Source organism: Camelina sativa, chromosome 14, assembly GCF_030686135.1.
Source record: "Camelina sativa cultivar CO46 ecotype springtype chromosome 14, ASM3068613v1".
In the NCBI taxonomy this organism is placed as follows: domain Eukaryota; kingdom Viridiplantae; phylum Streptophyta; class Magnoliopsida; order Brassicales; family Brassicaceae; genus Camelina; species Camelina sativa.
The window spans coordinates 24577365-24603532 of NC_141893.1; the positions used below are offsets into that span (position 1 = coordinate 24577365).

Consider the following 26168-nt stretch of genomic DNA (forward strand, 5'->3'; position numbering starts at 1 on the left):
AGCTTTAAACAGCTTTGTTAGTGTTTCTCGGGTTGAAATGTATCACAATCCAATGCAACTGACTAATTATAAGAGTTTGAGATGAATTTGGAGAGTTTAAAAAACACTTATACCCATTTTGTCCCAAAACATGCTAAAACCGAAAAAACATGGCTTAGAATCTGTAAACAGCTTTGTTAGTGTTTCAAGTCTCAATGGGGTGTTCTCCATTTATCCTACTGCTTATCACTAACTGATCCCACCAAGTAATAACATAATCACAAAATCCAGTGGCTACAAATCGTACCTTCTTCATCTTCCAATAGTTTTGACAACTAAAAACCGACTCGATCTTTTTCTCCCACTCAAGATATGCATCAGGGTCGCTCTTGCCTTGAAAGGTAGGAATCTTCAACTTCAAAATACCCATGTTATCATCCACTCTTCCTCTTCCTTCTCTAGCACTTCTTGGTCTCAAGTGGCTCTCTCTTGAGGTTTGGCTACTGTAATAATCATCAGCCCTTGCTACTCTAGGTTGATCTATTTCTCTTCTATGATGTAACATTTGTGGTCGTCTCGGTTGTGCCTCCGCTTGAACTTCATCCAACCTCTTGTAGATGGCATTCATCTCAACCTCCCACGACCTTCGCATTTCTCCCATAAGTGCTTGAAATTGTAGATTTGGAATCTCAAGCCCTCCGTCATCGATGATCCCATGTTCTCAAGCCCTCCGTCTTCGATGATCCCACGTCTTCGATTTGTTTTTTCTTCTTTCTATTTTTTTTTCTTTTTTTTTTCTTTTTGCTGTTTTTTTTGTTTTGAAAGAAGATGAATATATAGAAGATGAAAGAAAGAAAAAGATAGAAAATCAAAAGATAAGTACCGGTTGAGTGGCTCTGATACCACTTGATACGCCCAAATTCGAGGACCACTCAGCCGGATTAGAAAGGATAGAAAATTGTTAAGGTGCAAGGTGCAACAAGGGAGATTTGATGGATTGAGGGGTCGCACAGCAGTTGCAGAAGGCTGCTGATATTCCCAACTCCAATCGCTGCTAGATATGAGACACTAGTCCAGCAAGAGGAGGCTGTTGTTTGGATATTACACACCAAGAAACAAGAAAGTGTTCTAGACAAAGAACAAAGAGATAGAATCATAAAATGAAAAGGAAATCGATTGATTATTCTCAAATGAGATTACATGTGTTTATATAGAGATAAGAAACTTGGTAACAAGGCCAAGTATTAATTGTTCTTGAAACTAAAAGAAAATAAATATAGATAGTTGAACGAAGATTCAACTCTTGGTGCATGTTTCTCTTCCCAAGGTGTCATTTCCAAGGTGAGTTGAACTCCATTTTCATCACTCCTCTTTGACCACAAAATAAAATGATTATTTTGGGCTTTCTTTTTGTATTAGGCTAACAGTGGACTAGACTTGGTAGACAACATCCCCAATAGAATTCCCCATGCTCTCCTTGCCCATAATCTCTTGCACTAGCCCAATAAGTGTATCCTTGAACTTTCTCTTTCACTCCTTGGTCTAAATTTGCTGATGAGAAACAACATGGGCTGTAATATTTCTTCACTTTTGGCTTAGTAGAAACAACACCTGGTTGCCATACATAATTATGGAAGCTCTTAAACCAATTGCACCTAAAACTCTTCAAGTGAACAACTAGATTAACCTCCTTTGGCAAATGAAATGAATCCCAAATGGTTGTTTGGCTGGAAGAATTGATCTTCAAATTTGTTTGTGTTGAACAAGGCTCAAGGATCTTCTTGGATGGTCTCATGATCATATCAAAGATCCTTGGAGTCTTCAAAAAATAATAAATGTGATTGCATGAAATATACTAACGAATGTGATCATAGCAGCACTACTGCACCAGTTCCCATCAGAACTCCGCAGTTCAACGTGTTTGGGCGAAAGTGACACTATAATGGTTCACCCCCCAAGAAGTCCTCGTGCTCCATCGCTTTTTTTTGTGGTTTTTCGCAAGATGACAGTACGTAAACAATCGTAACTTTCACACTGTGAGTACCTACGTGACCCATAATACCATTTTAAAAAGCCCCAACTGAGCTTCTGACGAGTCGATGGGTCTTTGTACCATTGGGCCATTTTTGGGACCAGATTTTGACTTTAAAAGGATTTCCGGGTTTTTTATGATCCCTACACAATTTGGGGATCAAAACTTATGTTCAGATATTTTTATGGCCTGTTTTTCAAGTTTGGAAGCACGTCTATGGTGACAAAACCAGCCACATATCAAGTGGGATCCACATTGAATGATCCTTAAGAGTCTTCGGAAAAGGATAAATGTGATTGCATGGTATATAGTAATGAATGTGATCATAGCAGCACTAATGCAACGGATCTTATCAGAACTTTGCAGTTAAGCGTGTTTGGGCGAGAGTAGTCCTAGGAAGGGTGACCTCTCGAAAATTCCTTGTGTTGCATCCGTCCCTTTTTTATTTTTGGGTTGTTCCTCAAAACGATAATACATACACAACGTTGTAACTTTCATACAGGGAGGACCTAAGCAACCCATAATACCGTTTTGAAAAGCCCCAAGAGAACTTTTGGCAAGGTAATGGGTATTTGTACCATTGGACCATTTTTGGGAGCAGATTTTGAGTTTAAAAGGCTTTTTGGGTTTTTTTTTTTATCTTGACACCATTTGGGGATCAAAAACTCTATTAAGATATGTTTATGGCTTGTTTTTCGAGTTTGGAAGGACGCCTTGGGATCCACATTGAATGATCATTAGAGGCTTCAGAAATGGATAAATACGATTGCATGAGATTTACAAATGGATGCGATCATAGCAGCACTAATGCATTGGATCCCATCAATACTCCGCAGTTAAGCGTGCTTGGGCGAGAGTAGCACAAGATGGGTGACCTCCTGGGTAGTTCTCATGTTGCATCCCTCTTTTTTTTGGTTGTTTTGCCAGATGATAGTACATATCCACCGTCGTAACTTTCAAACCGTGAGAACCTACATGACCTATAATACCTTTTTGAAGAGCCCCAAGAGAGATTTTGGCAAGGCGGCGGGTCTTTGTACTATTTGACCATTTTAATACCAGATTTTGACTTTAACAGGCTTTTGGGGTTTTTTTTATCCTGACACAATTTGGAGATCAAAAGCTGTGTTCGGACATGGTTATGGCCTGTTTTCGAGTAGCAGTACGATGGGTGACCTCTCGGGAAGTCCTCGCGTTGCATCCTTTATTATTTCTCTTTGTTTCCCAAGACAATAGTCATACAAATCATCATAAATTCTACACCGTGAGAACCTTTATGACCCATAATACATTTTTGAAAAGCTCTAAGAGAGCTTGTGGCACGACAATTGGTGTTTTGTACATTTGGACCATTTTCGGGAGCAGATTTTGAATTTAAAAGGCTCTCTGATTTTTCAATTTATAATCTAAACATAATAAAACAATTCTGGTGGAAAATAAAAAATAAATAAAAAATTTGAATAACGTCTTTAATCATTATGAGAAATATTAAAATGGTCTTAGGAAAAATCTTGTAATTTTCAAAAAAATATGTAATTATTGTCTTCTTAATTAATAATAGAGATAATGAATTCATACCTTGTTCTAAAAATCGGTCTAGGCACCCGTGTAATCGCCGGTTACACGTTAGGCGACTCCTTACCGCCGGTATTTTACTGTAATCGGCCAACAAATCGGAATTATCAACAAATCCGATTTTCCGATTAATCGCTAGGCCCTTCCTCACCGCCCGACTAACGCCTAGCGATTTTTAAAACATGGTTTCATAATGAGTATTTCATGTAAATTTTAATTATTTTGAAGTTTAACTAATTCAAAATACATTTGAATTAGTATATGACTTTTTACTATTCGAACGGATAACATCGATCTTCTTTTATGTGCAAACTTGCAAATTTGTGGTGAACTTGGTTCTTCTGTGAACTTTCTCTTACATGTAAAAGAGAAATATTACAATGATCCAAACGAGTAATTTCAATTAATGTTGAATCAACATTGTTGATGTACAAATCAGATTTTTTTTTTTTTTTCTTTTTTTTTTTTGAAACATAACTCGGCAAAAGAGGAAAGAAAAAGAACATCAATGATAAAAGCATAGAAAGCAACACAAGAATTCAAACTCGAATAACATTCAAATTGAGACCTCGAGCTGAGATCTCTTTAAACTAGACTTTTAGGACATCCTCTCTCATGATAACATCGCAAGTCTTTGCAAGAATAACATATATATAACTTATACCTGTATCAATATGACTTTCACGTAAGCTCGTATGTCTTCTTTATAGAGGCCTAGTATGTCGTCCTCTTGCCCTGCCGCACAGACGCGAATTCTTTGGGATAGGGTACTCATCTCTCAAAGACGTAGATGACGTGAAGACACGCAAGTAAAGCTGTTGTCCCAAGTATTGTCTTGCCCAAAACTCTGATCTTAAGTTCCACATTCCTACGTTGTCCAATGCAATGTAAATGGCTGTCCATGATTTTGGGTACACCTAAACATATACGGATTATGTTTATAATTAGAACAAGTAAAACCGAATGTGTTAAATTGACAATGAAGAGGGAAAACGAATGCCTCACTTGGACAGTGGAACGTGAAACTGCATCTCGTAGATTATAACCATTTCTGCTCCCTGTCTTCCACTGTCCACCATCCATGCTGCATTATATTCAACCACAAGTACACTGTTAAACTTCAAGACAACAAACAAAGTAGCAAATAAAGAGCTTGCAAAATAAACATACCCGACAACCCAGAAAGAGTAACCATTGAGATGATAACTTTGGACGATATCTTCTTTGTTCTCGAATATAATTTCGATAAAGGTTCTATAATCGACTTGCAAAACTGATGTGTCAAGGTATAAACCTCCACCAGTGGGTTTGTCCGAGATACTGTTGATCTTATAGACACCGCTTATCTTGAAGAAGTCGGCCAGTTTTAGAGGGGTGTCAGAAGGCACAAATGACACACTATTGACACCATATCTTTGCTTTCCATTTATCTGTCCGGCTGAACTACCGAACACAATAGTCCTAATGAGCGGTATAAGACCATAATGGTATGAACCTTGCGGGTTTGGTCTTGGTCCACTAGCTGTCAAGTTGGTTCTACCAAAAAAATAAATACCATATTTGTAATTGTAGTAACTTTTACATCTTAGCTTCTTTATGGAGCATAAAGCACCGTACCTAATTACTTTTGCAAGAAAGAATACCTGATGGCACGTGCTTGGTTCAAGGACCAATCGACCTGAATAGTGGGACCACCAGGAATTGGACCAGAAGCTGAGGCAGACGAGCCACTGTAGCGAAAAAAACCAGTGGTTGTTATGATTTTATCCGTGAACCGAGACGAAACAACCACGTAGTAGTCACGAGGAGATTGGTCAGCAGTAATGAGAACGGAGTAAGACTGGCCAACATGAATGTCCAGTGAGGAAAACATGGTTTGAAGTGTGTGCGTCCCTTCAACTTCCACAAGCTTCATTCTGTGGTTTTGGATTCTGAAGTTTAGAGAATTTTGTAATCCAACGTTTGATATCCTCAATCGGTATGTTTTTCCTAGTACATCCACACACACAGATAAGAACAGAATTTTCTAAGAAAAATATGTTGAACGAACAGAACGTAAGAAATAGATTACGATGTAATGCTAACACACCTTGCTCAACGTTTATAGTAGCACCGTTGCTTCGGCCATTGATAAGAATACCATCAGGAGAAGGTAACTTCCTTCCTCTGTCAAGACGAGACTTCAAATCCTGATGAAGCATAAAAAGAAAAAGCACTAATTATAAGAATCTTAATATTCAAAAAAAAAAACAATAAGTTGATCATTTCAAGAATAACGTTTGCATGAATCTGTATACTGGTGTAGGGTTGTTAAATTAAGGCCAATTCAAAACAAGATAATAATGAGTGAGTTAGTGCTGACCTCTTATAAGTCTCATCACATTTTTTTTTATGTGTGATCATTCTCCACACGTGCTTTTTTCTACTTATTAATCTCGACATAATCCATCTCCATCACGTCCTCTCAAGATAATGTTTCTTTTAGGTATTTTGATGGAAATGGATTTTTTTTTGGACTCTTACTCTTTGAACCGGATTCATTAATAGATCAACGTGTGTTTAGACTCTAATACCATGTTAAATCAAGATTTATTATAAGTTTCTAACTTATAACTAATTTACAATGAGTAAATTGACTCTAACCTCTTATATACTATTAAATTCAATCACACATCTTCTAGGAATTTTTTTGACAATAATTTTTTTATTACCGTGTGATTAGACTTGTACCAATCTCCAATGAGGATAGTGTAATCTCCTGCAGGGTCAGCGAAGGGAACTGGAATTCCCGGACGGCTAAGGATCCTGATGCCTCCGAACCCACCAGCCGCCTTGTGAAACGCAAGGGATGGGAAGTAGTAGAAACTTCCAATTTGGTCTTTCACTTGCAAAATGTATGTGTAATTGCTTCTTGGTGGAATTGGACACGTGGTTCCGGACATCCCATCCACATAAGAGTTCCTTCTGTTTTGTACCCCGTTCCTGTCCATCCATTTATTTCACTATTAGAACACAAACATATATTCCCTTCATTCCAAATTAGATGGTATTTAAGATTTTTTTTTACGTGTGTTAATAAAACATTTAATTTTCTGTTTAACTTTTAGTTAATATACTTTATTATTTTATTTAACGTAATCAGTTAATAAAAGACTAGAGATATGGAAAGTTTATCAAAAATAAAAATACTTAATCTATTTCAAAATATAGGATGTTTTAGTTAAAACAAGATATTAATATAAAACTAATGTGCATAATATAAAATATGAAACTATAAAACTAATCAGTTAATATAAAAATGTGCATAATATATAATATGAAACTAATCAGTCAAATAACAATTAATTAGTTAGTTAATATAAAAATACTCGTCGAATTAACGTAATCAGTTAATAAATAATTTTAAAAAAAAAGTTTAATCAGTCATAAACAAATGTGTATAATATAAAATATAAAATTAGTCTAAAACATTCTATATTATAAAACAAAAATATTTTTATAAAGGAAAAATGATTGCCAGCTACTTGACGTATAGGCCAACACATGGTCAAACATACAAACAATATAAATGTCTTGTTAACTACGTGAATTATTGTCATCACATAAAGACATTTATAAACAAACATAGGTTATGTATACAACACCATAAACATTCAACTCCCGTGTTTAGTTGGCCAAAATCCGGCGTTGACCAGTGTTGACCGACGTTGACCAGTGTTAACCGGCATTGACCAAAAAAAACATTCAATTTTTTTGTTTCTAGAAATAATATATATATTTTTATGTATTTTTGATAAATAATTAAAAAGATAAATGATTTGTATAATTTACCAAAAAAAAATAACAACAAAAATTTATATGACAAAAATTATATTAAAAAATTATATACCCAAAAAAATTAAAAATTATATGACAAATAAAATTTGTGGTATATCTAGTAACTAATTTTGTTAATACAGAAAATATACCAAAAATAATATAATAAAACTATACCACCAAAAATTTTATGTGTAGTAGATTTTTTCATAAAACTGTAACAAATATATATCTTTTCCTTTGAAAATCATTTTTTATTTTGTATTTTCACAGGTTGGGGTTTAAATTTTTTTTTTCTTTTTACTGATTCATAATACTATGTCATTTGAAATATATGCAAGACATTGCCAACTATTTTTTTTTTTACTAAGAAAAAGAAAGGAAGAAAATAATAAAAATTATATTTATTTACATGAAAGACATAATTAAAAAGTTGATTTTGTAAAATCAAAGGTTAGTTTTGTAAAATCAAAGAAATAGTTGGCAATGCCTTGGATATATTTCAAATGACATAATCTTATAAATAAGTAAAAAGGAAAAAAAAAATTAAAACCCCTACCTTTGAAATTACAAAATAAAAAATGATTTTGAAAAGGAAAATGTATATGTTTGTTATAGTTTGATGAAAATATCTACTATACATAAAGTATTGTTGGTATAGTTATATTATATTGTTTTGGTATATTTTCTGTATTAACAAAATTAGTTACTAGATACCACAAATTTTGTTTGTCAAAAAATTTTTAATTTTTTTTTTGTATATAATTTTCTAGTATTTTTTTGTTGTTATATTTTGTTTTTACAAATAATACAAATCATTTATATTTTTTTTTTATTTATCAAAAATACATAAAAGCAAAAAAATTATTACTTTTAGGAAAAAAAAAATTGAATATTTTTTCTGGTCAACGCCGATCAATACTAGTCAACGGCGGTTAACAATGGTCAGTATCGGTAAACTCTGGTCAATGCCGGATTCCAGCTAATCAAACATCGGAGTTGAATGTTTATGGTGTCTTTATGTGATGACAATAGTTCACATAGTTAACCAGACATGTATATTGTTTGTATGTGTATTGTTTGTATGTGTGGTCATGTGTTGGCCTATACTTTAAGTAGTTGGCAATCAATTTTTCTTATATAAACATTCGATATTACGAAAGAGAGAATATAAAATAATATCAAAATTATAACAAAATTTAATTAGTCAAATAACAATTAATTAAAAACAAAAGGAATATTATAGATAAACTTCTTTTTCTAGTTTTCACCTATGTGATTCGTTAAAAGTTTGAGAAAACTCTACAAAGTAAAACTAAAACTATGTTCATTCAATAATTCAATCTCTTTGTCACCTTTTTCTGGTTGGGTTATGAAAAATCTCATGAAGATGGCCTAGTTAGTGGATGTGGGTGGGACCCTTTTAAAAGACAACGTAAATTCGACGACATCACCAACATGGTTCACCGAAAGGGGGTGGTCCGGGTGGAAGACAGCTACTAAATTAGGGAGACACGTGGCTAAATGTTGAAACCAATATTATTCTGTTATCATTGTTGTTGCATACTTGCATCATATATAATCATATTCTATCATGAAAAAACAACATTATACATATACATATATATGTATATAATTGTCGCTAATGACGAGAACATATTAGTACAGAAGTATCATCATTACTTGTGTGTTCCAGTAGAATTGCTTATTACTGAAAAAAAAATTATAACAGAGAATGACTGCCAATACATTTATCTTTGTTTAGTTAAGATTTTTCTGTTAATTGTTTACAGACGTATGAGATAAGTCAATATGGACCATTTCGAGTTGCTCCAAGTGTACATTTATCACACTCACATGCTTTGCTCTCGTAATGGTACACATTTCTACAAATATTTATCTATTTTACCAAACTACGCGTCACAAATTCAGACCATTTTTCTTTTATATATAAACGTTATCAAACTAATATATACGAGGATATAGGAGAGGCGTCCCAAATTCAGCCTTCAAAGTTCAAACCTTTGTTATTTTAATCAACGTTACTTAGTCAGGCATTTCGAAAAAATAAAACAAAATCTAGATCAGCCTTTAATTGTTTTATGTCAACGTCTATGTATTCATGAATCTTCTATCCGTGATTTCCGTGATCTAACAAAAATAAATTAAATTCGACAAAATCCCTAAATGAATATGTGTGAAATAAAGGAAATCACGAAAACGATGGAGATTTAATTTAACTTAATTAAGTGACTAGAGATATTATTTAATTTTATCCAATAATAATTCAAAATTTTAAATATTTTAAATAATTATTTTTTGAAATTTACAAAACATCAATTTTTGTGGGACAAATTATCGCAAAACATTAATTTTAGGAAGGAAGTATGCCTGTAATTTAATTTAGATATGTATAAAATAAGTAACTTAAACTTAGTGAATCGGAGATGATAATATTAATACCTAAACTAATAAGGATTTACATATGACAACATTTTTATTTTGGTGACAAAAAGAGAAAAATAAATGTGTTCTTTCTTGTAAATAACAAGTTCCTAGCTATATGCAACTTCGACAAGTCAACAGAATAGAACCACAGAAGGCAAAGAGAACAAAGTTCCAAATAATGAAAAAAGCAATGTTACCATGAGATTAAGAAAGGCTCGTCTAAGCTGTTGTGTACGTTAATGATGAGATTGTCGTTTGTCACACTATGAATGTCCGGTCCCGGAAATTGCCCATTAATCAATATTCCCTGTTTTTTTTAGTACGAGAAAAAAAATAACACAATAAGCACCATCGACTGATTTAATATTTCAATTCACCGGATCTAAGGCATTGTCACATTTTAATGATGTAGTCTGTTCGTGAAGAGTTTAAACAAAAAATTTATTTTGTTTTTGTTAATAACGTGATATAATGGAATGTGGGTCGAGTAGAGAAAATGAAAACCTGCTGACGAACACCGAGTGGGTAAATGTCGCCGTATGTTACATTCCAGTCATAAAATCGGTATGGACTCTCGGCGGTGACCGTGGCCAAGAACGATAGGCAGAGCAATAGGACGGTACCTCCGGATCTTCCCAACGCCATCATTTTTTATGAGCGACGGCGTTTCTTGTGGAGAGAGAGAGAGGGAGAGGGAGAGGGAGAGGGAGAGGGAAAAGTGAGAGTGACGAAGAGAGAGAGTTAGTGATATGAGTGGACACACTCAGTTATGTAAATTTAAGTGCGTCGACGGAAGAGTTCTGGCCCAACAAAGAAAAAGTATAAATATTTGAATATAAGAAGTTAAAAAAAACACTATGAATTTACTGCGTTGACTTTTATAATCCGAAGAAGAATTTAATATTTTTCAAGACAATTAAACGTATTAATCTAGTTTTGTTTTTTTAAAACAACGCTACATAATTATAGTGTCTAAATCTATGTTCATGATAACTAGTAGTACTATTTCGTTGTTTTCAAAAACAAATAGACAAATACAAAATGAAAACTTGTACTATTTCGTTGCACTGTTCTACGTGTTTTCTTCATTTGAATATACTTCGTTTTCATCTTATAATAAGTGTGCTGTGTGCAACTTGATTAGGTGGTTTAAACTTTTAACATTTCAAATTAGTTTGATCAATGCAATTCATGATAAACATAAACTGTTGCCAATGCTGAGGTCTTTAAGAGTAAAAGGGAATCACAAATCTAATCAACCAAAAAAAATACTATTAATGACTGAATGGTTGGGATAGTTACTAACCAACCAAAAAAATCTAGCAGGGAAAACAATTAAGCTAGGTTACGGCAACCGCTTTAATGTAAAGAAAAGAGTTTGTATATTTTCTCACCAAATAAATAAATTCTATATGCATTTGTTATCGATTTTTTACTATTAAAGATTTCTTATTATTTTTTATAATAATAAATTTTCTAAATTTAATTAGCGCTTGATATTGCAAATCTAATCCAATATTTACCAAAAAAAGTATAAGTTTTATTGTAAGTTAAAATTAGTGTCGGTGGAAATTGGTGAGCCTCCCGGTGGATCTGTATCCCATGTGGTTAAGTTGGCTGCTTTTATTTTCTTCATTTTTGGGCTTGTTTTGTTTTCACGTCCTCGTGTTGATCTATCCATCTTAAATATTCTATATGTTAAGTCAGGCCAAAAAAATAAAATATACTTTTTATGGTTCTGTCAAAATTATTTTAATATGTTTGATAGCATTACTAACTAGTCGGTGGATTTTAAATGTTTTGAGTCTCGTGAATTTTTTTGCATGTGCTTTGCTAAATAAGCCTTTATTCTTTTCATTTTGCTACCTACTGTAGGTTAAAAACATATCTGCATTGTTACTCAAATAAATGTGGCTGTATTCCACCCCTTAAAGGTCCGTGGAATTAAATTATTGTTATCCCTCTAGCTAATTAATTTCAGTAATTCCATTAAAATTATTGGGATATTGTTTAAAAATTTTATATTTTTTTTTATCTTTTTAAAAAAATACTCATATGTATTGTCTGTTTTCAAAAAACATTCTTTCTACATACAAAATAATCAATAAAATTGATACAGTATTAATGTCCAATCAATAAAATTGATACAGTATTCGGTCAAATTACTGAAAATTATGACTTTCTCAATAGTAGAAATAATGGGATATGAAGAATTCATGCCTAGTAATATTTATATAAATCTAGCTGAAGGTTCAAATAAGTATATGGTTGGTAAAATGGAGAATTTTTTAGTGAAGATAGGCAAAGCCAAAATACCTACTAATTTTATCATAATAGAAATGGTAAAGGAGCTTGAAGACCCAATCATTATTTGGAGACCATTTTCAACTACAGCAGGAGCAATTATTGATGTGAAGAAGTGTATGGTCAGCTTGAAAATTGCTAAGAGGTTGACAATGAAGTTTGATATTAAAAATCTAGTCAATCAACCCACCATAGGAGGCCAACCCTTTACAATAGAAGAGAAAGTTTATAGTGAGTCTTTTAAAGATGAAGTGGACTCCAAAGCTCAGGTTTCAGCTCATGAGGAATCTGTTCAAGACCTCAAAGGTTTAGTTCAAGAGTTGACTGATCTGGTGAAAGATCTTCAAGTGCAACTCAACAAGAAATATTTGAAGAAAGCAAGACCAAAGTTTAAACTCAAGAAAAAACAAGGTTCAAGTGTCAAGGCTGTTATGATCAAGAACAAGCTGTATGGTGATCAAATTGAACCAGGGGATCTCATCACCTCTCTGGTCTCCAAACAAAGCCTGAAAAGGCACCAAAAGTCAAGCTTAGAGACTATAAACAAGCTCACTAGAGAGGAAGTTGCTAAGGTATTTTTGTACATAAGTTTATTTTCTTGTAGTTTTGATTTCTTTCTTTTATGTTTGTGTTGGGAAGGCCTTTATATGAGACTATAAGTGGGCTTAGAGGTGTTTTAAGGGCAACTTGACCAGCCCATTAAGAGCACTTGATTGAGCACTATTCATGCCCAAGCCCAATCGATCCAATTTCAACTTACAAGATCGAGTGGAGGGAAGAAGAAGTTTGAATTTCAAATTCGGTCAAGTGCTCGACCAAGTGGGGTCGAGTATTAGGGTCGAGCATGTGCAAAGGTGAGTCAAAGATTCCAAATTCAAATTTGAATTCTATACACGCTTCACCCTTGTCTCCTTGTCCCTTTAGCCTCTTTATAAATGAACTCGATTCTAGCTCCTCACATTCTCTCATTTGCATACAAAATCTAGCTAGAAATCTCTCTCTACTTTCATTGTTTTACTCAAAGCTTAGTTCTCTTGTTTTATGGGTTAATAATCTATTAATATTGAGCTTTGAGTTTATTTCTTTCAAGTTTTCTTTAACAATGTCTTCCCAAGCCAAGGAAACACCAAAACAAGCTGTTATTCGCCGAGCTGCTGCCCAGAACATTGCTGCACACTTCAAGGGAATTCATGATGCACCAATTGTTTCAAGAAGAGAAGTGGGAGAGAGCACTCGATCCCCCACTCGACCACGCATACAGCCGGGTGCTGGTTCGAGTGCTAGGTCGAGTGGCAAGCCGAATAGGAAAAACCAGCTTGTTGAGGAAGATTTGGAGAGAACTGAGAGTGATCCTCCTATGAAGAGCATAGGAGGAACATAGCAAGTGGAAAGAGGCCAATAGCTGAAGTGCAACAAGAGGAGAGTGAAAGTGAAGATGAGGTAGATGTTGGAGTTTTAACACCAAGCCAGCTCTATGAAGCCTTCATGACCATGAAGTTCCAAGGGACCAGATATCCACACAAGGATACCATGGAGAAGCTTGGTACTGCTGAAGATGTGGAGCTTCTCTTTGAAAAATGCATTCTTAGCAAGTTCATGGGCATGAACATGGAGGGTTATAGAGAAGAAAGCTGTGAGTTCTTAGCCACCCTCCAAATGCAATACTTAATGATTGACCCAAAAAAAGAAGCTGGTTACATCACTTTCAACATCCCAAGAGCTCAAAGATTAGGAGTCCAATCCTAAGGTACTTTCACAAAGCTTTAGCAAACAATAGTGCTTGCTAGGAAATTAGACAGGAATTTGAATGAGGGAGAGCTCAAGGTGATAGACATGGCACTCTATGGGATCATCAACTCAACAAGACATGGGACCACTATTTGTGGAAGTAGAGTACCAACTGACTTTGCCACGGTCCTCATTGATCAAATGACCTACTACAGAAGTTGGGTCAACAAGTTGTACAAGAAGGGCTCAACTGAAGTTTTATGCATTGGTGGTCTCATTACTTCAATCCTTGTAGCTGCATATGCACCACTTCATGTTGAGAAGACCAAGACAAGGTGGATTGATGTCCCATACCTCACCACTACCTTAATCCTAGCCAAAGAGAAGCATCAAGAGAGATACCTCTTCAACTTTCATCACCCAACAGTTGGAAAGGCTCAGTTTGTTCTGCCCAATGAAGAAGCAACAACCACAAGAGATGGGCTGAACATTGATTTTTGGCCGGCAGCTAAGCTACTGTTTGCATGTTAAGATAAAGAAGAAATTGCTATTAAAAAATTAGAAATACTCAATCCTTCAAAAAAGACAAGAGTAACAAAGATTAGCAACTCTAAACAGCTGCTAAAACAAAAGTTAAGTCTCTCCTTAATAGGGTTAATGTATTTATAAGAAAACAGAAGGGAACTCGGGTCAACCAAAAACAGACCAGGTCAAACCTGGATCAAAACTAAAACAAGTATGGACTTAAGCGGCTATGAGGTGGTTTTGGCCGATTGGTGAAGTCGCGTGGCTCCATCGGACCTCACTTGGCCGATTGGATTGGCCGAGTGCATTAAAAAAATTGTATTGTATTGTTACTAAAAATTGTGTAGGTATAACACGTTTTGCGTAGCTAAATAAATTTGTTACAGTTTTGAGACAAGAACAATTTGTATCTATTTTGTCCTCACAAAATTTCTCTTTATAACAAGTTAGCGCAAATTGCCACAAACTAGATACAAAGTAATATGTCGCAAATTGCTACTAATTGTTACATTTATCTACTACCATTTGTTACAATTTGCGTCAGAAACATTAATAGCAACTATATACAAAAAGTTACAAAATTTTGGTGACTAATAGACTCACAACAAGCTACATGGTTACTTGTCATAAGCTTGTTACAAAAAAAGACAAATATTTGTAAAAAGTTTAGCTTTTATTAAATCAAAATTATTGAAAGGTTTTATATCTAGCACCAAATATGTGAAAGTATGTTCAAAATTAAATTGCAAAACATACACAATTACAATTAATGTTAAACCTAAGTTTAATATCATACATTCAAAAAAAATATAGTTTTAAACTCTCAAACAAACAGGGTTAAGAACCACTTACAAATTGAAGATATATAAACACGTTAAAAAAAGATAAGAGTTTTCCAAACCAGAAGAGTCTGTCACGTGGTTTGACTTGAGCCTCATTAGTTGTGCATGTCTGCTGCTCCTTAACCTCGAGCGCAAGCTTCGAGACAACGTGCTCTAGTTTAGTTCCAACCAAGATGACAAACTTAAACAACGAACAAATACAAACACATTCTCTTAGTGTTAGTGTCTTATGAATTTCAAGCTTTTTACTTATTCTTGCTTTTGTTTACTTACAATGGAAGGGATGAATGATAACCAAAAGTACATATTCAGGATCTGCAATGAAATCATGAAATTAGTAAAGACAAGGCTTAGTTACGGAGATATAAATGGAATGCACTTTGTCTTTATGTAACCAATGAGTTACCATGAACATTTATGCAGATGCATACTATAACATAAATCCAAAGCGACTAGTTGTTGAGTAATTATCAAGAAAAATGAGTCAGTGGATTTGATCTGCTAGTAAAGATGAAGAAACTTTTGCATATGCTGCATAAAAGCATCACCACACTCAAGCGAGTTGATGAATGAACAACCTATATATACTGAACATAGTTTTAGTTTCATGTTGTTCCCTAAGATAAATGAGTCATTCATGCGCCCTCAAGATGAAACCCATCAAAGAAACATACAAGCTTTTATTTGAAGGAGGGATATCTTATTCAGCCATGATGATAGCTTGGGATTCCCATTTTCTCCAATTGTAAATCTGTGATAAAAAGACAACACTACTTCAAAATGTATTGATTTGTTTGTCTGTATAATCTTAACAGAGCTCTTTGTACACAAATGTTACTATCCATGGGTTTCCCTCAATATGTAAATTGAAGATATAATCCATTGACATATACTAAAGAGCACAAAATATTTGAGCCGAGCATTGCAAATTAAAAACGTTTACTAAGGCTTACAAAAACAATGAACGCATCTGAAACGTTGAAAGTAAATCTCAAACTCATAATACAAAAATAGAAAGGAACAGAGAGAACTAACCCCGCAAAATCTTTGCAATGAAATTGGAGAAAGACCTTGAACATCTGCTTAGACCGTTCTAAAGTCTCATCGCCTAAGCGGAGTTTAAACCAATCTAAGAAAACCAGCATCGTAAACTGAAACAAGTTATTTAAGAAGGTGATAAAGACAAAGAAGAGAGAGATCACCGTGAGAGAACAAGGAAGACGAAGAAGAAGGCATCAAAATCAGAATTAGTCTCAGATCCAGAATCTGAATCGGAGAGAAGCGGAAGCGACACCAGTGGTTTTACCTGGAACAGCGATTGTGATACCTTTTTCAAAAGAGATAAAGAGAGACAAAGAGAGAGACACATTCTTCTTCTTAACTCTCCAAAGAAAGCTCCTCTCCGAACGAACCACTCTAACTCTCAATCGAATAAAACACTCTTCTCTCTCACAAATCCGGTAATTTCCTCTCACATGAATAGGGTTCTGAGAAATTAGGGGTCCTAGAAATTGGGGATTTTGTGCAGTTCGAAGAGGGAATTGGGGATTCAGATAGATTATATGATCTGTGCATTTTAATAGAATCGAGAGAGAGAGAGAGAGAGAGAGAGAGAGAGAGTGAGAGAGTAATTGAGAAGAAGAATAGAGGAGAGGAATAATCAAATCTTTTATTGTTTAAAAATTGACGTTATTTTAGTAGTTACAAATGAAAGGAATTGAACTACTCTATTCAGAAACAAAACAATTAACGCAATGTTAGTATTTTTTTGCTATGCCTTTTTTAAGGCAATTTGTCACTTTAGTTAAAACTAATTAGTAGTAAATTGTTAATATTTTTTTTTTAAGAATAGACATTATTTTAATAATTTTTACTACAATTTATTATGTTTTCACTACAGTTTATAGTTTGTATAGCTACCAAAAATATTGTAGTTTTTGTCACAATTTTATGTTTGCTACAAATTAGTTTTAAAAAAACTATTTGCGCCTATAGGATTGAAGCAAATTAAGCGTTGTAGAAAATCGTAACAAATTTGCTACAAATTTGTTACAAATAAAACAGTGTCAAATTGCTTCAAATTTGTTTCACTATCCTTATAGCAGTTAGCTACAAATTCTCACAATAATATGTGTCTCAAATAGTTATATATAACTACATTTTACCTGTAACTCATATAGCTACAAAAAATAACAAACAAAAATGTAACAAATAGATACAACCTGCTACTAGCTCTCTCTAATTAATATTTTTAGTAATTATTTTAAAATTATGAATAATGTTTTTTACTTTTGGAATGAAATGATATTAAAATAAAAATACTATATTTATTATGAACCATCATTTAAAAAAAACTGTATTACAAAATAAAATAAAAAACATGATTAAAAATAAGTAGATGAACACATTATCCTTCCTCTTTGATACTTGATACTCACTATCAGTGCAACCCCCCAAGGGAAATTACATGCGTGAGTTTAATAAACTGAGTCCAGTTGCATCCACTATAGGAAATCGTAATCTCTTTAGAATACTCAAACCAATTCTCATACATCTAATCCTCGCCAATAGAGAAGCTCAACCAATTATCTACCTTGAAGCAAGATTTGAATCATCCTCGTGAATTCCCTCTTAGAACCATGAAGGTCTTAGACAATATGTTAGCCATGCTCAATTTATGTGTGGCCAAACATAATTCCTGAGCTACCAGCAAATCTACTGTCCATACCTGAGTTGTAAACTAGCAGCAACACAATCTTGTGATATGCCCAACTTCCATTGACTCTCTTGATTCCTTCATAGCCTTGTACAGCAGCTGAGATACACTTTTCAAAATAACTCATTAACGAGTATGAAATCCATTAAACATGTTAACATAACAAAAACTTCATAAGCTAAACCACCTAGAAACTAAACAGTCACACAGTTTCTTCCATGAACCTGTCCTTGAGATCCTTGATTCAAACCTGAAAAAAAAATTCAACAACCAGTTAGCAAATTCAAGATTCGAGAATCAAAGAATCTGTGACTTTGAAGAAGATCTAAAAACGAAAGGTTTTCTTGGTGAAGATCAATCTCAGAACAAGAATATAAATTATAGTCAAACGCCTTAAGCTTACCTGCGAGCACATCAAGTCTATGGAACTTTAGTTAGCAGTCTGCAAAAAAACTCAGATCACCAAGGAAAACAGCTTAGATCTATCTGCAAAAAAAAAAATGAGGCTATTAGAAGGTCAAATACTCATGAGAATAATTGTCACCCTGTAGTTGCATCAAGTGAAATTCAAAGAAGAGAAACTTACTTCTAAAGTGAATCCTGACAAATAGACAACTACAAAGCTGCCTGTCCATCTAACTCGCAACTAGATAAGGCCACATCTACTGCAGAGAATATAAGAAGAACAAATTTATGTTCAAAATTTACTTAAAAAAAAATATTACCTTCTCAAATTCAAGTTTCAGTTTGGGATCAATATTCAGTTCGATTGATTCCTTGTAAGCAGTGAGCTATTTTGAAAAAGGGTAATTTCATATCGAGAAAAAAAAAAAAAAAAAAAAAAAAAACTGATTTCCTCTACAGTCGTAAACACAAACATAGATATGATTACTCAATCAACATAAGAATATCATATAGAACTATAATCTGATTATACCCACTTTGGCCTCGTTTTTCACTTTCTTCTTCGTAATGTGAGTATGACATATAAAGTACGAGGATTGACTTAGCGAGGATACGAAATGAAACGACCCTTTTTTTTTTAATAAACAATAAATAATCGATAATAATAATAATAAATAAACTACAATTATTGGTCTCATACCCACTAGCCACCTAACCACAATCTCAATCAACAACGGAAATAACCAACATCAATATCCAATAAATAATTAATAATCAAATATAGCACAATCCAATACCAATCATCAGAAAACATGAAACCAGCAACCTAACAATGTTTCTAATGACCCAACTCTAGCAACCTAGTAATGTCAAACAACATCCAATCGAGTCCATAGAACATCCTCCTCTTCATTGCCTTGATTCCACGATCACACTTTGCCTTTACCTGCACCACAAACACATATTGCAATGCATGAGTATTTTATAAACACTCAGTAAGACAATCCTCTCATCTACTGGGCTATACAAACAAGCAATAGAGATATCTCTAACCATCAATAAACAATCAACAATCAACAATAACAAACCAGGACTCAACATCGACCGACACCAACACGTATGGACCGACACCAGTTGGAGGTTGCGTCGACCGACTCAAGATCTGCATCGACCGATGCAAGGCTAACTTGCATCGACCGATGCTCCCATTGCATCGACCGATGCATGCTTGACATAGCACGAAAACCCTAGAGTTTACGCGCTGTGCTCGCATTTGTATCAACCGACGCACAGAGTGCATCGACCGATGCAATGCCGAGCATCATTTTCCCCCGGACCTTGTCGCCGGATCTTCGTTCCTACAACCACAAAACTCGATCCCAAGCAACAAGAAAGCTTCCCAGCGTCCCAAATAACAATCTAACAAGTCTAACAACACATAACAAGCAAATCAAAGAAATCTCTAGCTTAGATAAGCCATGGTCCTGCACTTACCTTTGCCACAGAAGAAAACGACCCAAACACAGGAAGAAAATGACCCTAGGACGCTCCTACAACGATCCCAGCTACAGATCTCTACAGGAACAGCTTCCAACTCCAAGTAATCACCAAGAACACTCAAGAACACCAATAATTCTTCTTTTCCTCTTTCGTTTATCTCAAAAGCAGCTAAACACGCCTAATGAGACAAAACTCAAGTTTAAGGGTTTTTCTAACCCAAAACGCAGCGTTTACCTTAAGTCAAAACGCAGAAACTCAACCCTTCATCGACCGATGCACAGTCAACATCGACCGATGCAATCCCTAAATCGGGATTTCGGTTCGCGGGTGTTACAATTCTCCCCCACCAAACTAGATTCGTCCTCGAATCTTGAACAACCATCAGCCAAGGACTCCCGTGCAACCGTTTCCACGGCCCGCATTCCTCCGACCAAACTACGAAAGGTCACATCTAGGCGATAGACTCACGCTCCAGGCATTATTTGCTCTCGACTTTTGGACTTTTCTTTACTCATAGGCCTAAACCTTGAGTTTTTTATTGGCTCCTCATCAGACTGAAACTGACTATTTTTGTAGGTGGTGGTGAATGATGTATGGAATGATGACTTATGAATGAATGGATGTCAGGGTGTTTCAATTCCCCTTATGCAATTGTAGTATAAGAGTTGTCAATCCAATCCGAGTGTTTGTGAACAATCAAGATGTGCATATGAGTCTAAGTCAAGCCATATGTAAAGGTTGTTTGTCACTAACAATCCTATGATGAAATGGAAAGTGCAGAAAGTAAAACTACAAGAACTAGGAGCTAAATGCAAATGGAACAGAGTGATTATGACAAACAGAAATAAAAACTATGGAAATGCAAGAATTGAACTAATGCAAGGTAAGTAATGAACAAGATACTAAATGATTGCAACAGAAATGCAACTAGGGTGAAACAGGACAAACACAAATCATAAACACAAGTTCTGGGTTGGAACTCGAGCAAGCACTCGATCGAGTGCTGATCGAGTGCAGGGTCGAGCTGGACAAATACGCAAAACAGAGCAACACAAGAAAAATAGAGCAATACCAAAACGAATCAAACAACGATCAAACAACATGATTTAAGCTAAGAAATCAATAAACAAGGAAGGTCTTGAGGAGGGATTCATGGGCTGGACTATGGTTGAGGTCATCTAACTTGGTCAACAAATCTCAAACAACTTGAGCTAATCTCTAGACATATATTTTTAAGACATGTTTAATCCACTCTCATGGCAAGAAACAATCAAACTCATGCATCTCTAGACTTGTTCTCACAAAGTAAAGAATCTACTCAAGCAGGCATTAAGCAATATGTCAAAAAATCAAACAAGACTTCTAATCTCTTAGCAAGCCTAATGATAGTCTCTAGATCTAGCGTTATCTATGCTCCTTAGACATTGGTGTGATGCTAAGAGGCTTGAAATCATATCCTACCCTCTCTGACTGTCCATATGTCTGGGGATGATAAGCTGTACTAATATGCACCTTAGTGCCCATCTCTGCCTGAAATGCCCTCCAGAACACCGAAGTAAACTTGCAATCCCTATCAGACACAATGCTCGCTGGCACCCCATGCAACCTGACTATCTCCTTCACATACTTCTTAGCCAAGACCGCTGCTTCATCAGTCTTCTTAATGGCAAGAAAATGTGCCGACTTAGTCAACCGGTCCACAATGACCCAAATAGCATCAAACGTCCTAGACATTGGCAAACCAACCACGAAGTCCATAGTAATCATATCCCACTTCCACTCTGGAATGGGAAGATTCTTCAGTGATCCACCTGGTACCTGATGCTCAGCCTTCACTACCTGACACACATCACATCTCGCGACCCAGCTAGCCACATCCTTCTTCATCCCTACCCAATGATAGTACCTCTTGAGGTCACAGTACATCTTAGTCGCTCCTGGATGAATAGAGAACATGCTCGCATGAGCCTCTCTCAGGATCTCCTGCCTCAACTCCTCATCCTTAGGCACACAGATCCGCCCATGTACCAAAATAGTACCATTAGCTGAGACCTGATACTCAGAATCAACAGCCTTTGAGGCACTCACCAACCCCAAATCATTCTCCTGAGCCAAACACACTCTCCTCAGCAGATTCGCTCTAGCAGCTGCAACCAAACCTAAACGCTCCTGAGAGACCGCACACAAACTCAACGCACTGGTCTCTCCTACCATAGAATCCATAACCTGCTCCTGAGCCGAAGCTGCCTTCTTCCGACTCAGAGCATCTGCAACCAGGTTAGCCTTACCAGGGTGATAAGTTATCTCCATCCACCGCCTCTGCCTCAAGTTCAGCTTGGGCTGAGTGAATATATACTTCAGGCTCTTATGATCTGTAAACACATGTATCTTTGCACCATAGCACCCATCTCCAAGTCATGAGTAGGATAGTTGTCCTCATGCTTCCGCAACTGCCGCGAAGCATAGGCAATCACCTTCCCATGCTGCATCAACACACACCCCAAACCAACTCTGGATGCATCTGTATAAACCACATATGGTTCTCCCTGCTCAGGCAAAGCAAAACTGGAGCAGTAGTCAACATCTCTTTTAGGCTTGCAAAGTCCTCCTCACCAGACAAAAGGAACATCCTTCCCTTTCAACTTAGTCATTGGACGTGCTCTGCTCGCAAACCCCTGCACAAACCTCTTGTAGTAACCTGCCAACCCAAGAAAACTCCTGATCTCTGTGGCATTCTGCGGTCTAGGCCATTCCCTAATAGCCTGAATCTTCTCTGGATCTACAGAAACTCCATCTGCATACACAATGTGACCCAGAAAACCCATCTCACGCTGCCAGAAATAACACTTGCTCAACTTAGCAAACAACTTCTGCTCACACAGCTTCTTCAGAACTGCTCTCAAATGCACTGCATGCTCCTCAGGACTCTTAGAGAAAACCAGGATATCGTCAATGAAAATGATGACAGACACGTCCATAAACTCATGAAACACGCTGTATATCAATCTCATAAACGCTGTTGGTGCGTTAATCAACCCAAACGACATCACCACAAACTCAAAATGCCCATACCTCTTCCTGAAAGCAGTCTTCCTCACATCTGCCTCATCTATCGGAATCTAATGATAACCCGACGCCAGATCTATCTTGGAGAACAAAGTAGCACCTCTCAACTGATCCAACAACTCATCGATCCTCGGAAGAGAGTACCTGTTCTTCACAGTGACCCGGTTGAGATCCCTGTAATCAATACACAAGCGGAAACTCCCATCCTTCTTCTTAACGAATAACACCGGCGCTCCCCATGGTGATACACTAGGACGGATGAATCCCTTGCTCAACAAACCCTCTAGCTGCTTCTTCAGCTTTGCCATCTCTGCTGGAGCTATCCTGTCAGGAGCCTTGGATAATGGTGTCGTCCCTGGTTCCAGTAAAATCCTAAAAGGATCAGACCGAGATGGTGGTAATCCTTGCAATGACTGGAACACATCCTCAAACTCCTCCACAACCTGAATACCGCTAACCATTGACTTCCCCACTGACTCTGGCATAGATATGGTAACCAGATAAGCCTCACGGCCCTTCTCGATCATCTTCCCAGCCTGAATGGCCGAGATCACGAGACTCCCCGAAGTCGGTCTAATCCCCTGAAAACCAACTTCCCTCCTGAACGCTTAAACTCCACTCTACCCCGATGACAATCCAGATGCACCATATGCCGATGCAACCAGTCCATCCCCAAGATAACGTCATACAACTCCACTGGGCTGATAAGCAAATCCGCAGGCCAAGACTCTCCCGCGAACTGAATATCGATACCCCTCGCTCGACTAATAACTATCAGAAACTTGCCTCCAGCAAATCTGATAACTCCCGCACGCTCTCCGGGATCTCCTCTGATACCCGCACTCTCTGCACACTTCGGGGTAATGAAGCTATTAGTAGCTCCAGAATCAAACATACAGTGGGACTTAAACACACCCGCCAACAAGGTCCCTACACAAACCACATGTTTTGAGAACCTAACAATTTATCACATGCAACATAAAATCTGAACTTGTTAAGAATTCACAAAGATAGAGTACCAGAAATTATACATGTGATCGCCCCAGCACTGGTTCCACAAGTCATTGCAGTCGTGTAAACCCGTGGCGCCTGCTCAATCTGTGCCACCTGCTTCCCTCCCGGCTGCACCTGCTGCAACGCTACCACTACTACCGGCTGCAACTTGGGGCACAAGGGCCTGATGTGCCCTGGCTCCCTGCAATGATAGCATACACGAGCTGCTGCCGTCGGCGCACTCCTCTTGGGGCAACTAGCAATCTTGTGATCCTTGCTCCCACAACCGAAGCAACTCGCACCACTAGGCCTCTGCATAGACTCCCACCTCCTCTTGGTTCCCTGCGCAGGCTTGCCGCCTTTGCTAGAACCTCCAAGATGCTGAGCCTTACTAGGCTGAGCTGCTGGACTAATCGCGACTAATTGTGCCCGGATGTCCTCCTCGATCTCTGTCGCAGTCTCAACCAGCTCTGCACGCGTAGCATAACTCCGCCCTCTACAGTGAACGCTCAAGTCATCACGTAGGGCCCTCAAAAACCTCTTGATCTGAGCCTCCTCAGACTCCATATCCCGACCCCCATACGTCAGAAGACGACTGAACTCCAAGTCAAGTTCCCGCACTGACCGGGTCCCTTGAGCTAGCTGAAAGAACTGCACCTCCAACCTATCTAGTGCCTCTATAGGAAAATACTTGCGGCTGAACCCCAAGACGAAGTCAGCCCAAGACATCTCCCTCTGCACTCTCCTAGCAGCCACAGAACCCCACCACAACTGAGCATCCCAGTAAGGTTGTGAACCGCTATATCAACCCAAAACTCCTCAGGACATCTGAGAGACTGGAAGTTACATTCCGCTCTCGTCCTCCATGCATCCGCAACAGTCGGATCAGTACCTCCTGAAAACTGCTTGGTGCCAATACGGCTCATATCTCTCTGCATGCTGACATAACGAGAATGAACCTCTGAATCTGCAGCCTCTGGCTACTGCACCCCCGCAACTGAGCCGGTACCACACCCGGTAACGGCGCTAACAACTATGTCAGCAAACCCGCAAGGTCGACACCCGGGACTCCACCCACTGGGACTCCACACCTGGGGCCCTAACATCACCGGCTACTGGTGTAATGACCCGTATCATGAAGTACGTACCAGACGCAAAGGACATGTACGAAGGACGTGGAGATGCCTTGGATAATGACCCAAGTAACTTGTACCTAATGTTACCAAGACGCGTAAGGTCCAAAACCGAAGAATGGACGGGAACTGTTGGGACATCCGGACTAATGGTGAATGAATGATCGAGAGAATTGGTGAAAAGACCAAAGGAAGGGGAAAAGGAAAGTAACGGCTGTGGAAAAATAGTACGAAGGAAGTAAGACGGACCATGGAAGTGGAATGGCCATGTACCAGCCGAACGGTCAATGTACTACGGACGGATCGGACGTATAGGACGGGAGGTCCGAAGAGAGTCGAGAAATGCCGATGTCACGGACGAGAGGTCCGAAGAAAGCCAAGAAGGACCAGAGTCACGGATAGGAGGACTGAGGACTACCGAGGAATTGGACTCGCGGACGAGTGAGTCATCTTTACGGACAAGCACGACAGCTTGGGACGCAAGAGAGACGAGGGAAAGACGAGGAAGTGGAAGAGTCTCTGCATGGGAGAGAAATGCCACTTGTCGTCAGATTAAGCTTCCTCCGCCAACGTTTGAGATGCACGCGCGCGTGGGGGAGAGTACATGCAATTTTTTTGACACTTGTCAAGCCAAAATTGCCACTTGCTAGATCTTGAAGTCGGGTGAAGGGGCTATAAATACTCCTCTTTGGCTTCTCATTTTCGACACCACTCTCTCAAAATACCAAAACATTGCCATAATTTCTCTCAAGCTTTTGGAGAGAAAATCTCTTGATTTCGAGTGAGGAGGAAGAAGAGGTGAAGATCTTGGCGGCGAGAGGAGCTAAAGATCAAAGGGAAGTGCTGTCAGATCGGCGTGGTGTGGTGAAGTTCTAATCGGCCAAAAAGTCTTCAAAGCCAAGGTGAGTTGTGGTTTTAAGGGGATGGGAGGTTTGTGAGCTCTCTAGCTCTTGCATCGGCCCTTGTTGTTGTTGTTGTTGTTGTTGCATGTAGTGTTGCATGTAGATCTAGAGATTGCATGTAGACAAGGGGGATTTTAAAGCATTCTTGGGGGAGAATGGCTTGATCTTAGACTAGATGCATGTGTGAAATGCCTTGCATGTTGA

At 37.4% G+C, this 26168-nt stretch overlaps 1 protein-coding gene and 2 long non-coding RNA genes across 16 annotated transcripts; all 3 read right to left on the bottom strand.

Moving 5' to 3' along the window:
- Positions 1-4079: 4079 nt before the first annotated feature.
- LOC104742103 (L-ascorbate oxidase homolog) lies at positions 4080-10782 on the bottom strand. Its single transcript, XM_010463073.3, has 8 exons — positions 10355-10782; positions 10048-10157; positions 6298-6568; positions 5676-5775; positions 5230-5575; positions 4757-5122; positions 4592-4670; positions 4080-4503 (listed from the first exon to the last, which is right to left on the bottom strand). Exons 1-8 carry the CDS (start codon positions 10496-10498, stop codon positions 4291-4293), a joined length of 1629 nt encoding a protein of 542 aa, XP_010461375.2. The 5' UTR covers positions 10499-10782; the 3' UTR covers positions 4080-4290.
- Positions 10783-15126: 4344 nt separating this feature from the next.
- LOC104742104 (uncharacterized) lies at positions 15127-16920 on the bottom strand. Of its 4 annotated transcripts, none has more exons than XR_015580739.1 (5): positions 16556-16920; positions 16285-16378; positions 15924-16000; positions 15523-15564; positions 15127-15430 (listed from the first exon to the last, which is right to left on the bottom strand). It is a non-coding gene; the product is annotated as an uncharacterized LOC104742104 (long non-coding RNA). The 4 variants fall into 4 exon arrangements; XR_015580738.1 differs by having other exon boundaries at positions 16285-16357; positions 16452-16916; XR_015580737.1 differs by having other exon boundaries at positions 16285-16400; positions 16556-16911.
- Positions 16921-17556: 636 nt separating this feature from the next.
- Positions 17557-18982, bottom strand: LOC104742105 (uncharacterized). Of its 11 annotated transcripts, none has more exons than XR_015580750.1 (6): positions 18907-18982; positions 18552-18630; positions 18369-18451; positions 18153-18215; positions 17978-18064; positions 17557-17842 (listed from the first exon to the last, which is right to left on the bottom strand). It is a non-coding gene; the product is annotated as an uncharacterized LOC104742105 (long non-coding RNA). The 11 variants fall into 11 exon arrangements; XR_015580748.1 differs by having other exon boundaries at positions 17978-18074; XR_015580744.1 differs by having other exon boundaries at positions 17557-17879; positions 18907-18980.
- Positions 18983-26168: the final 7186 nt, after the last annotated feature.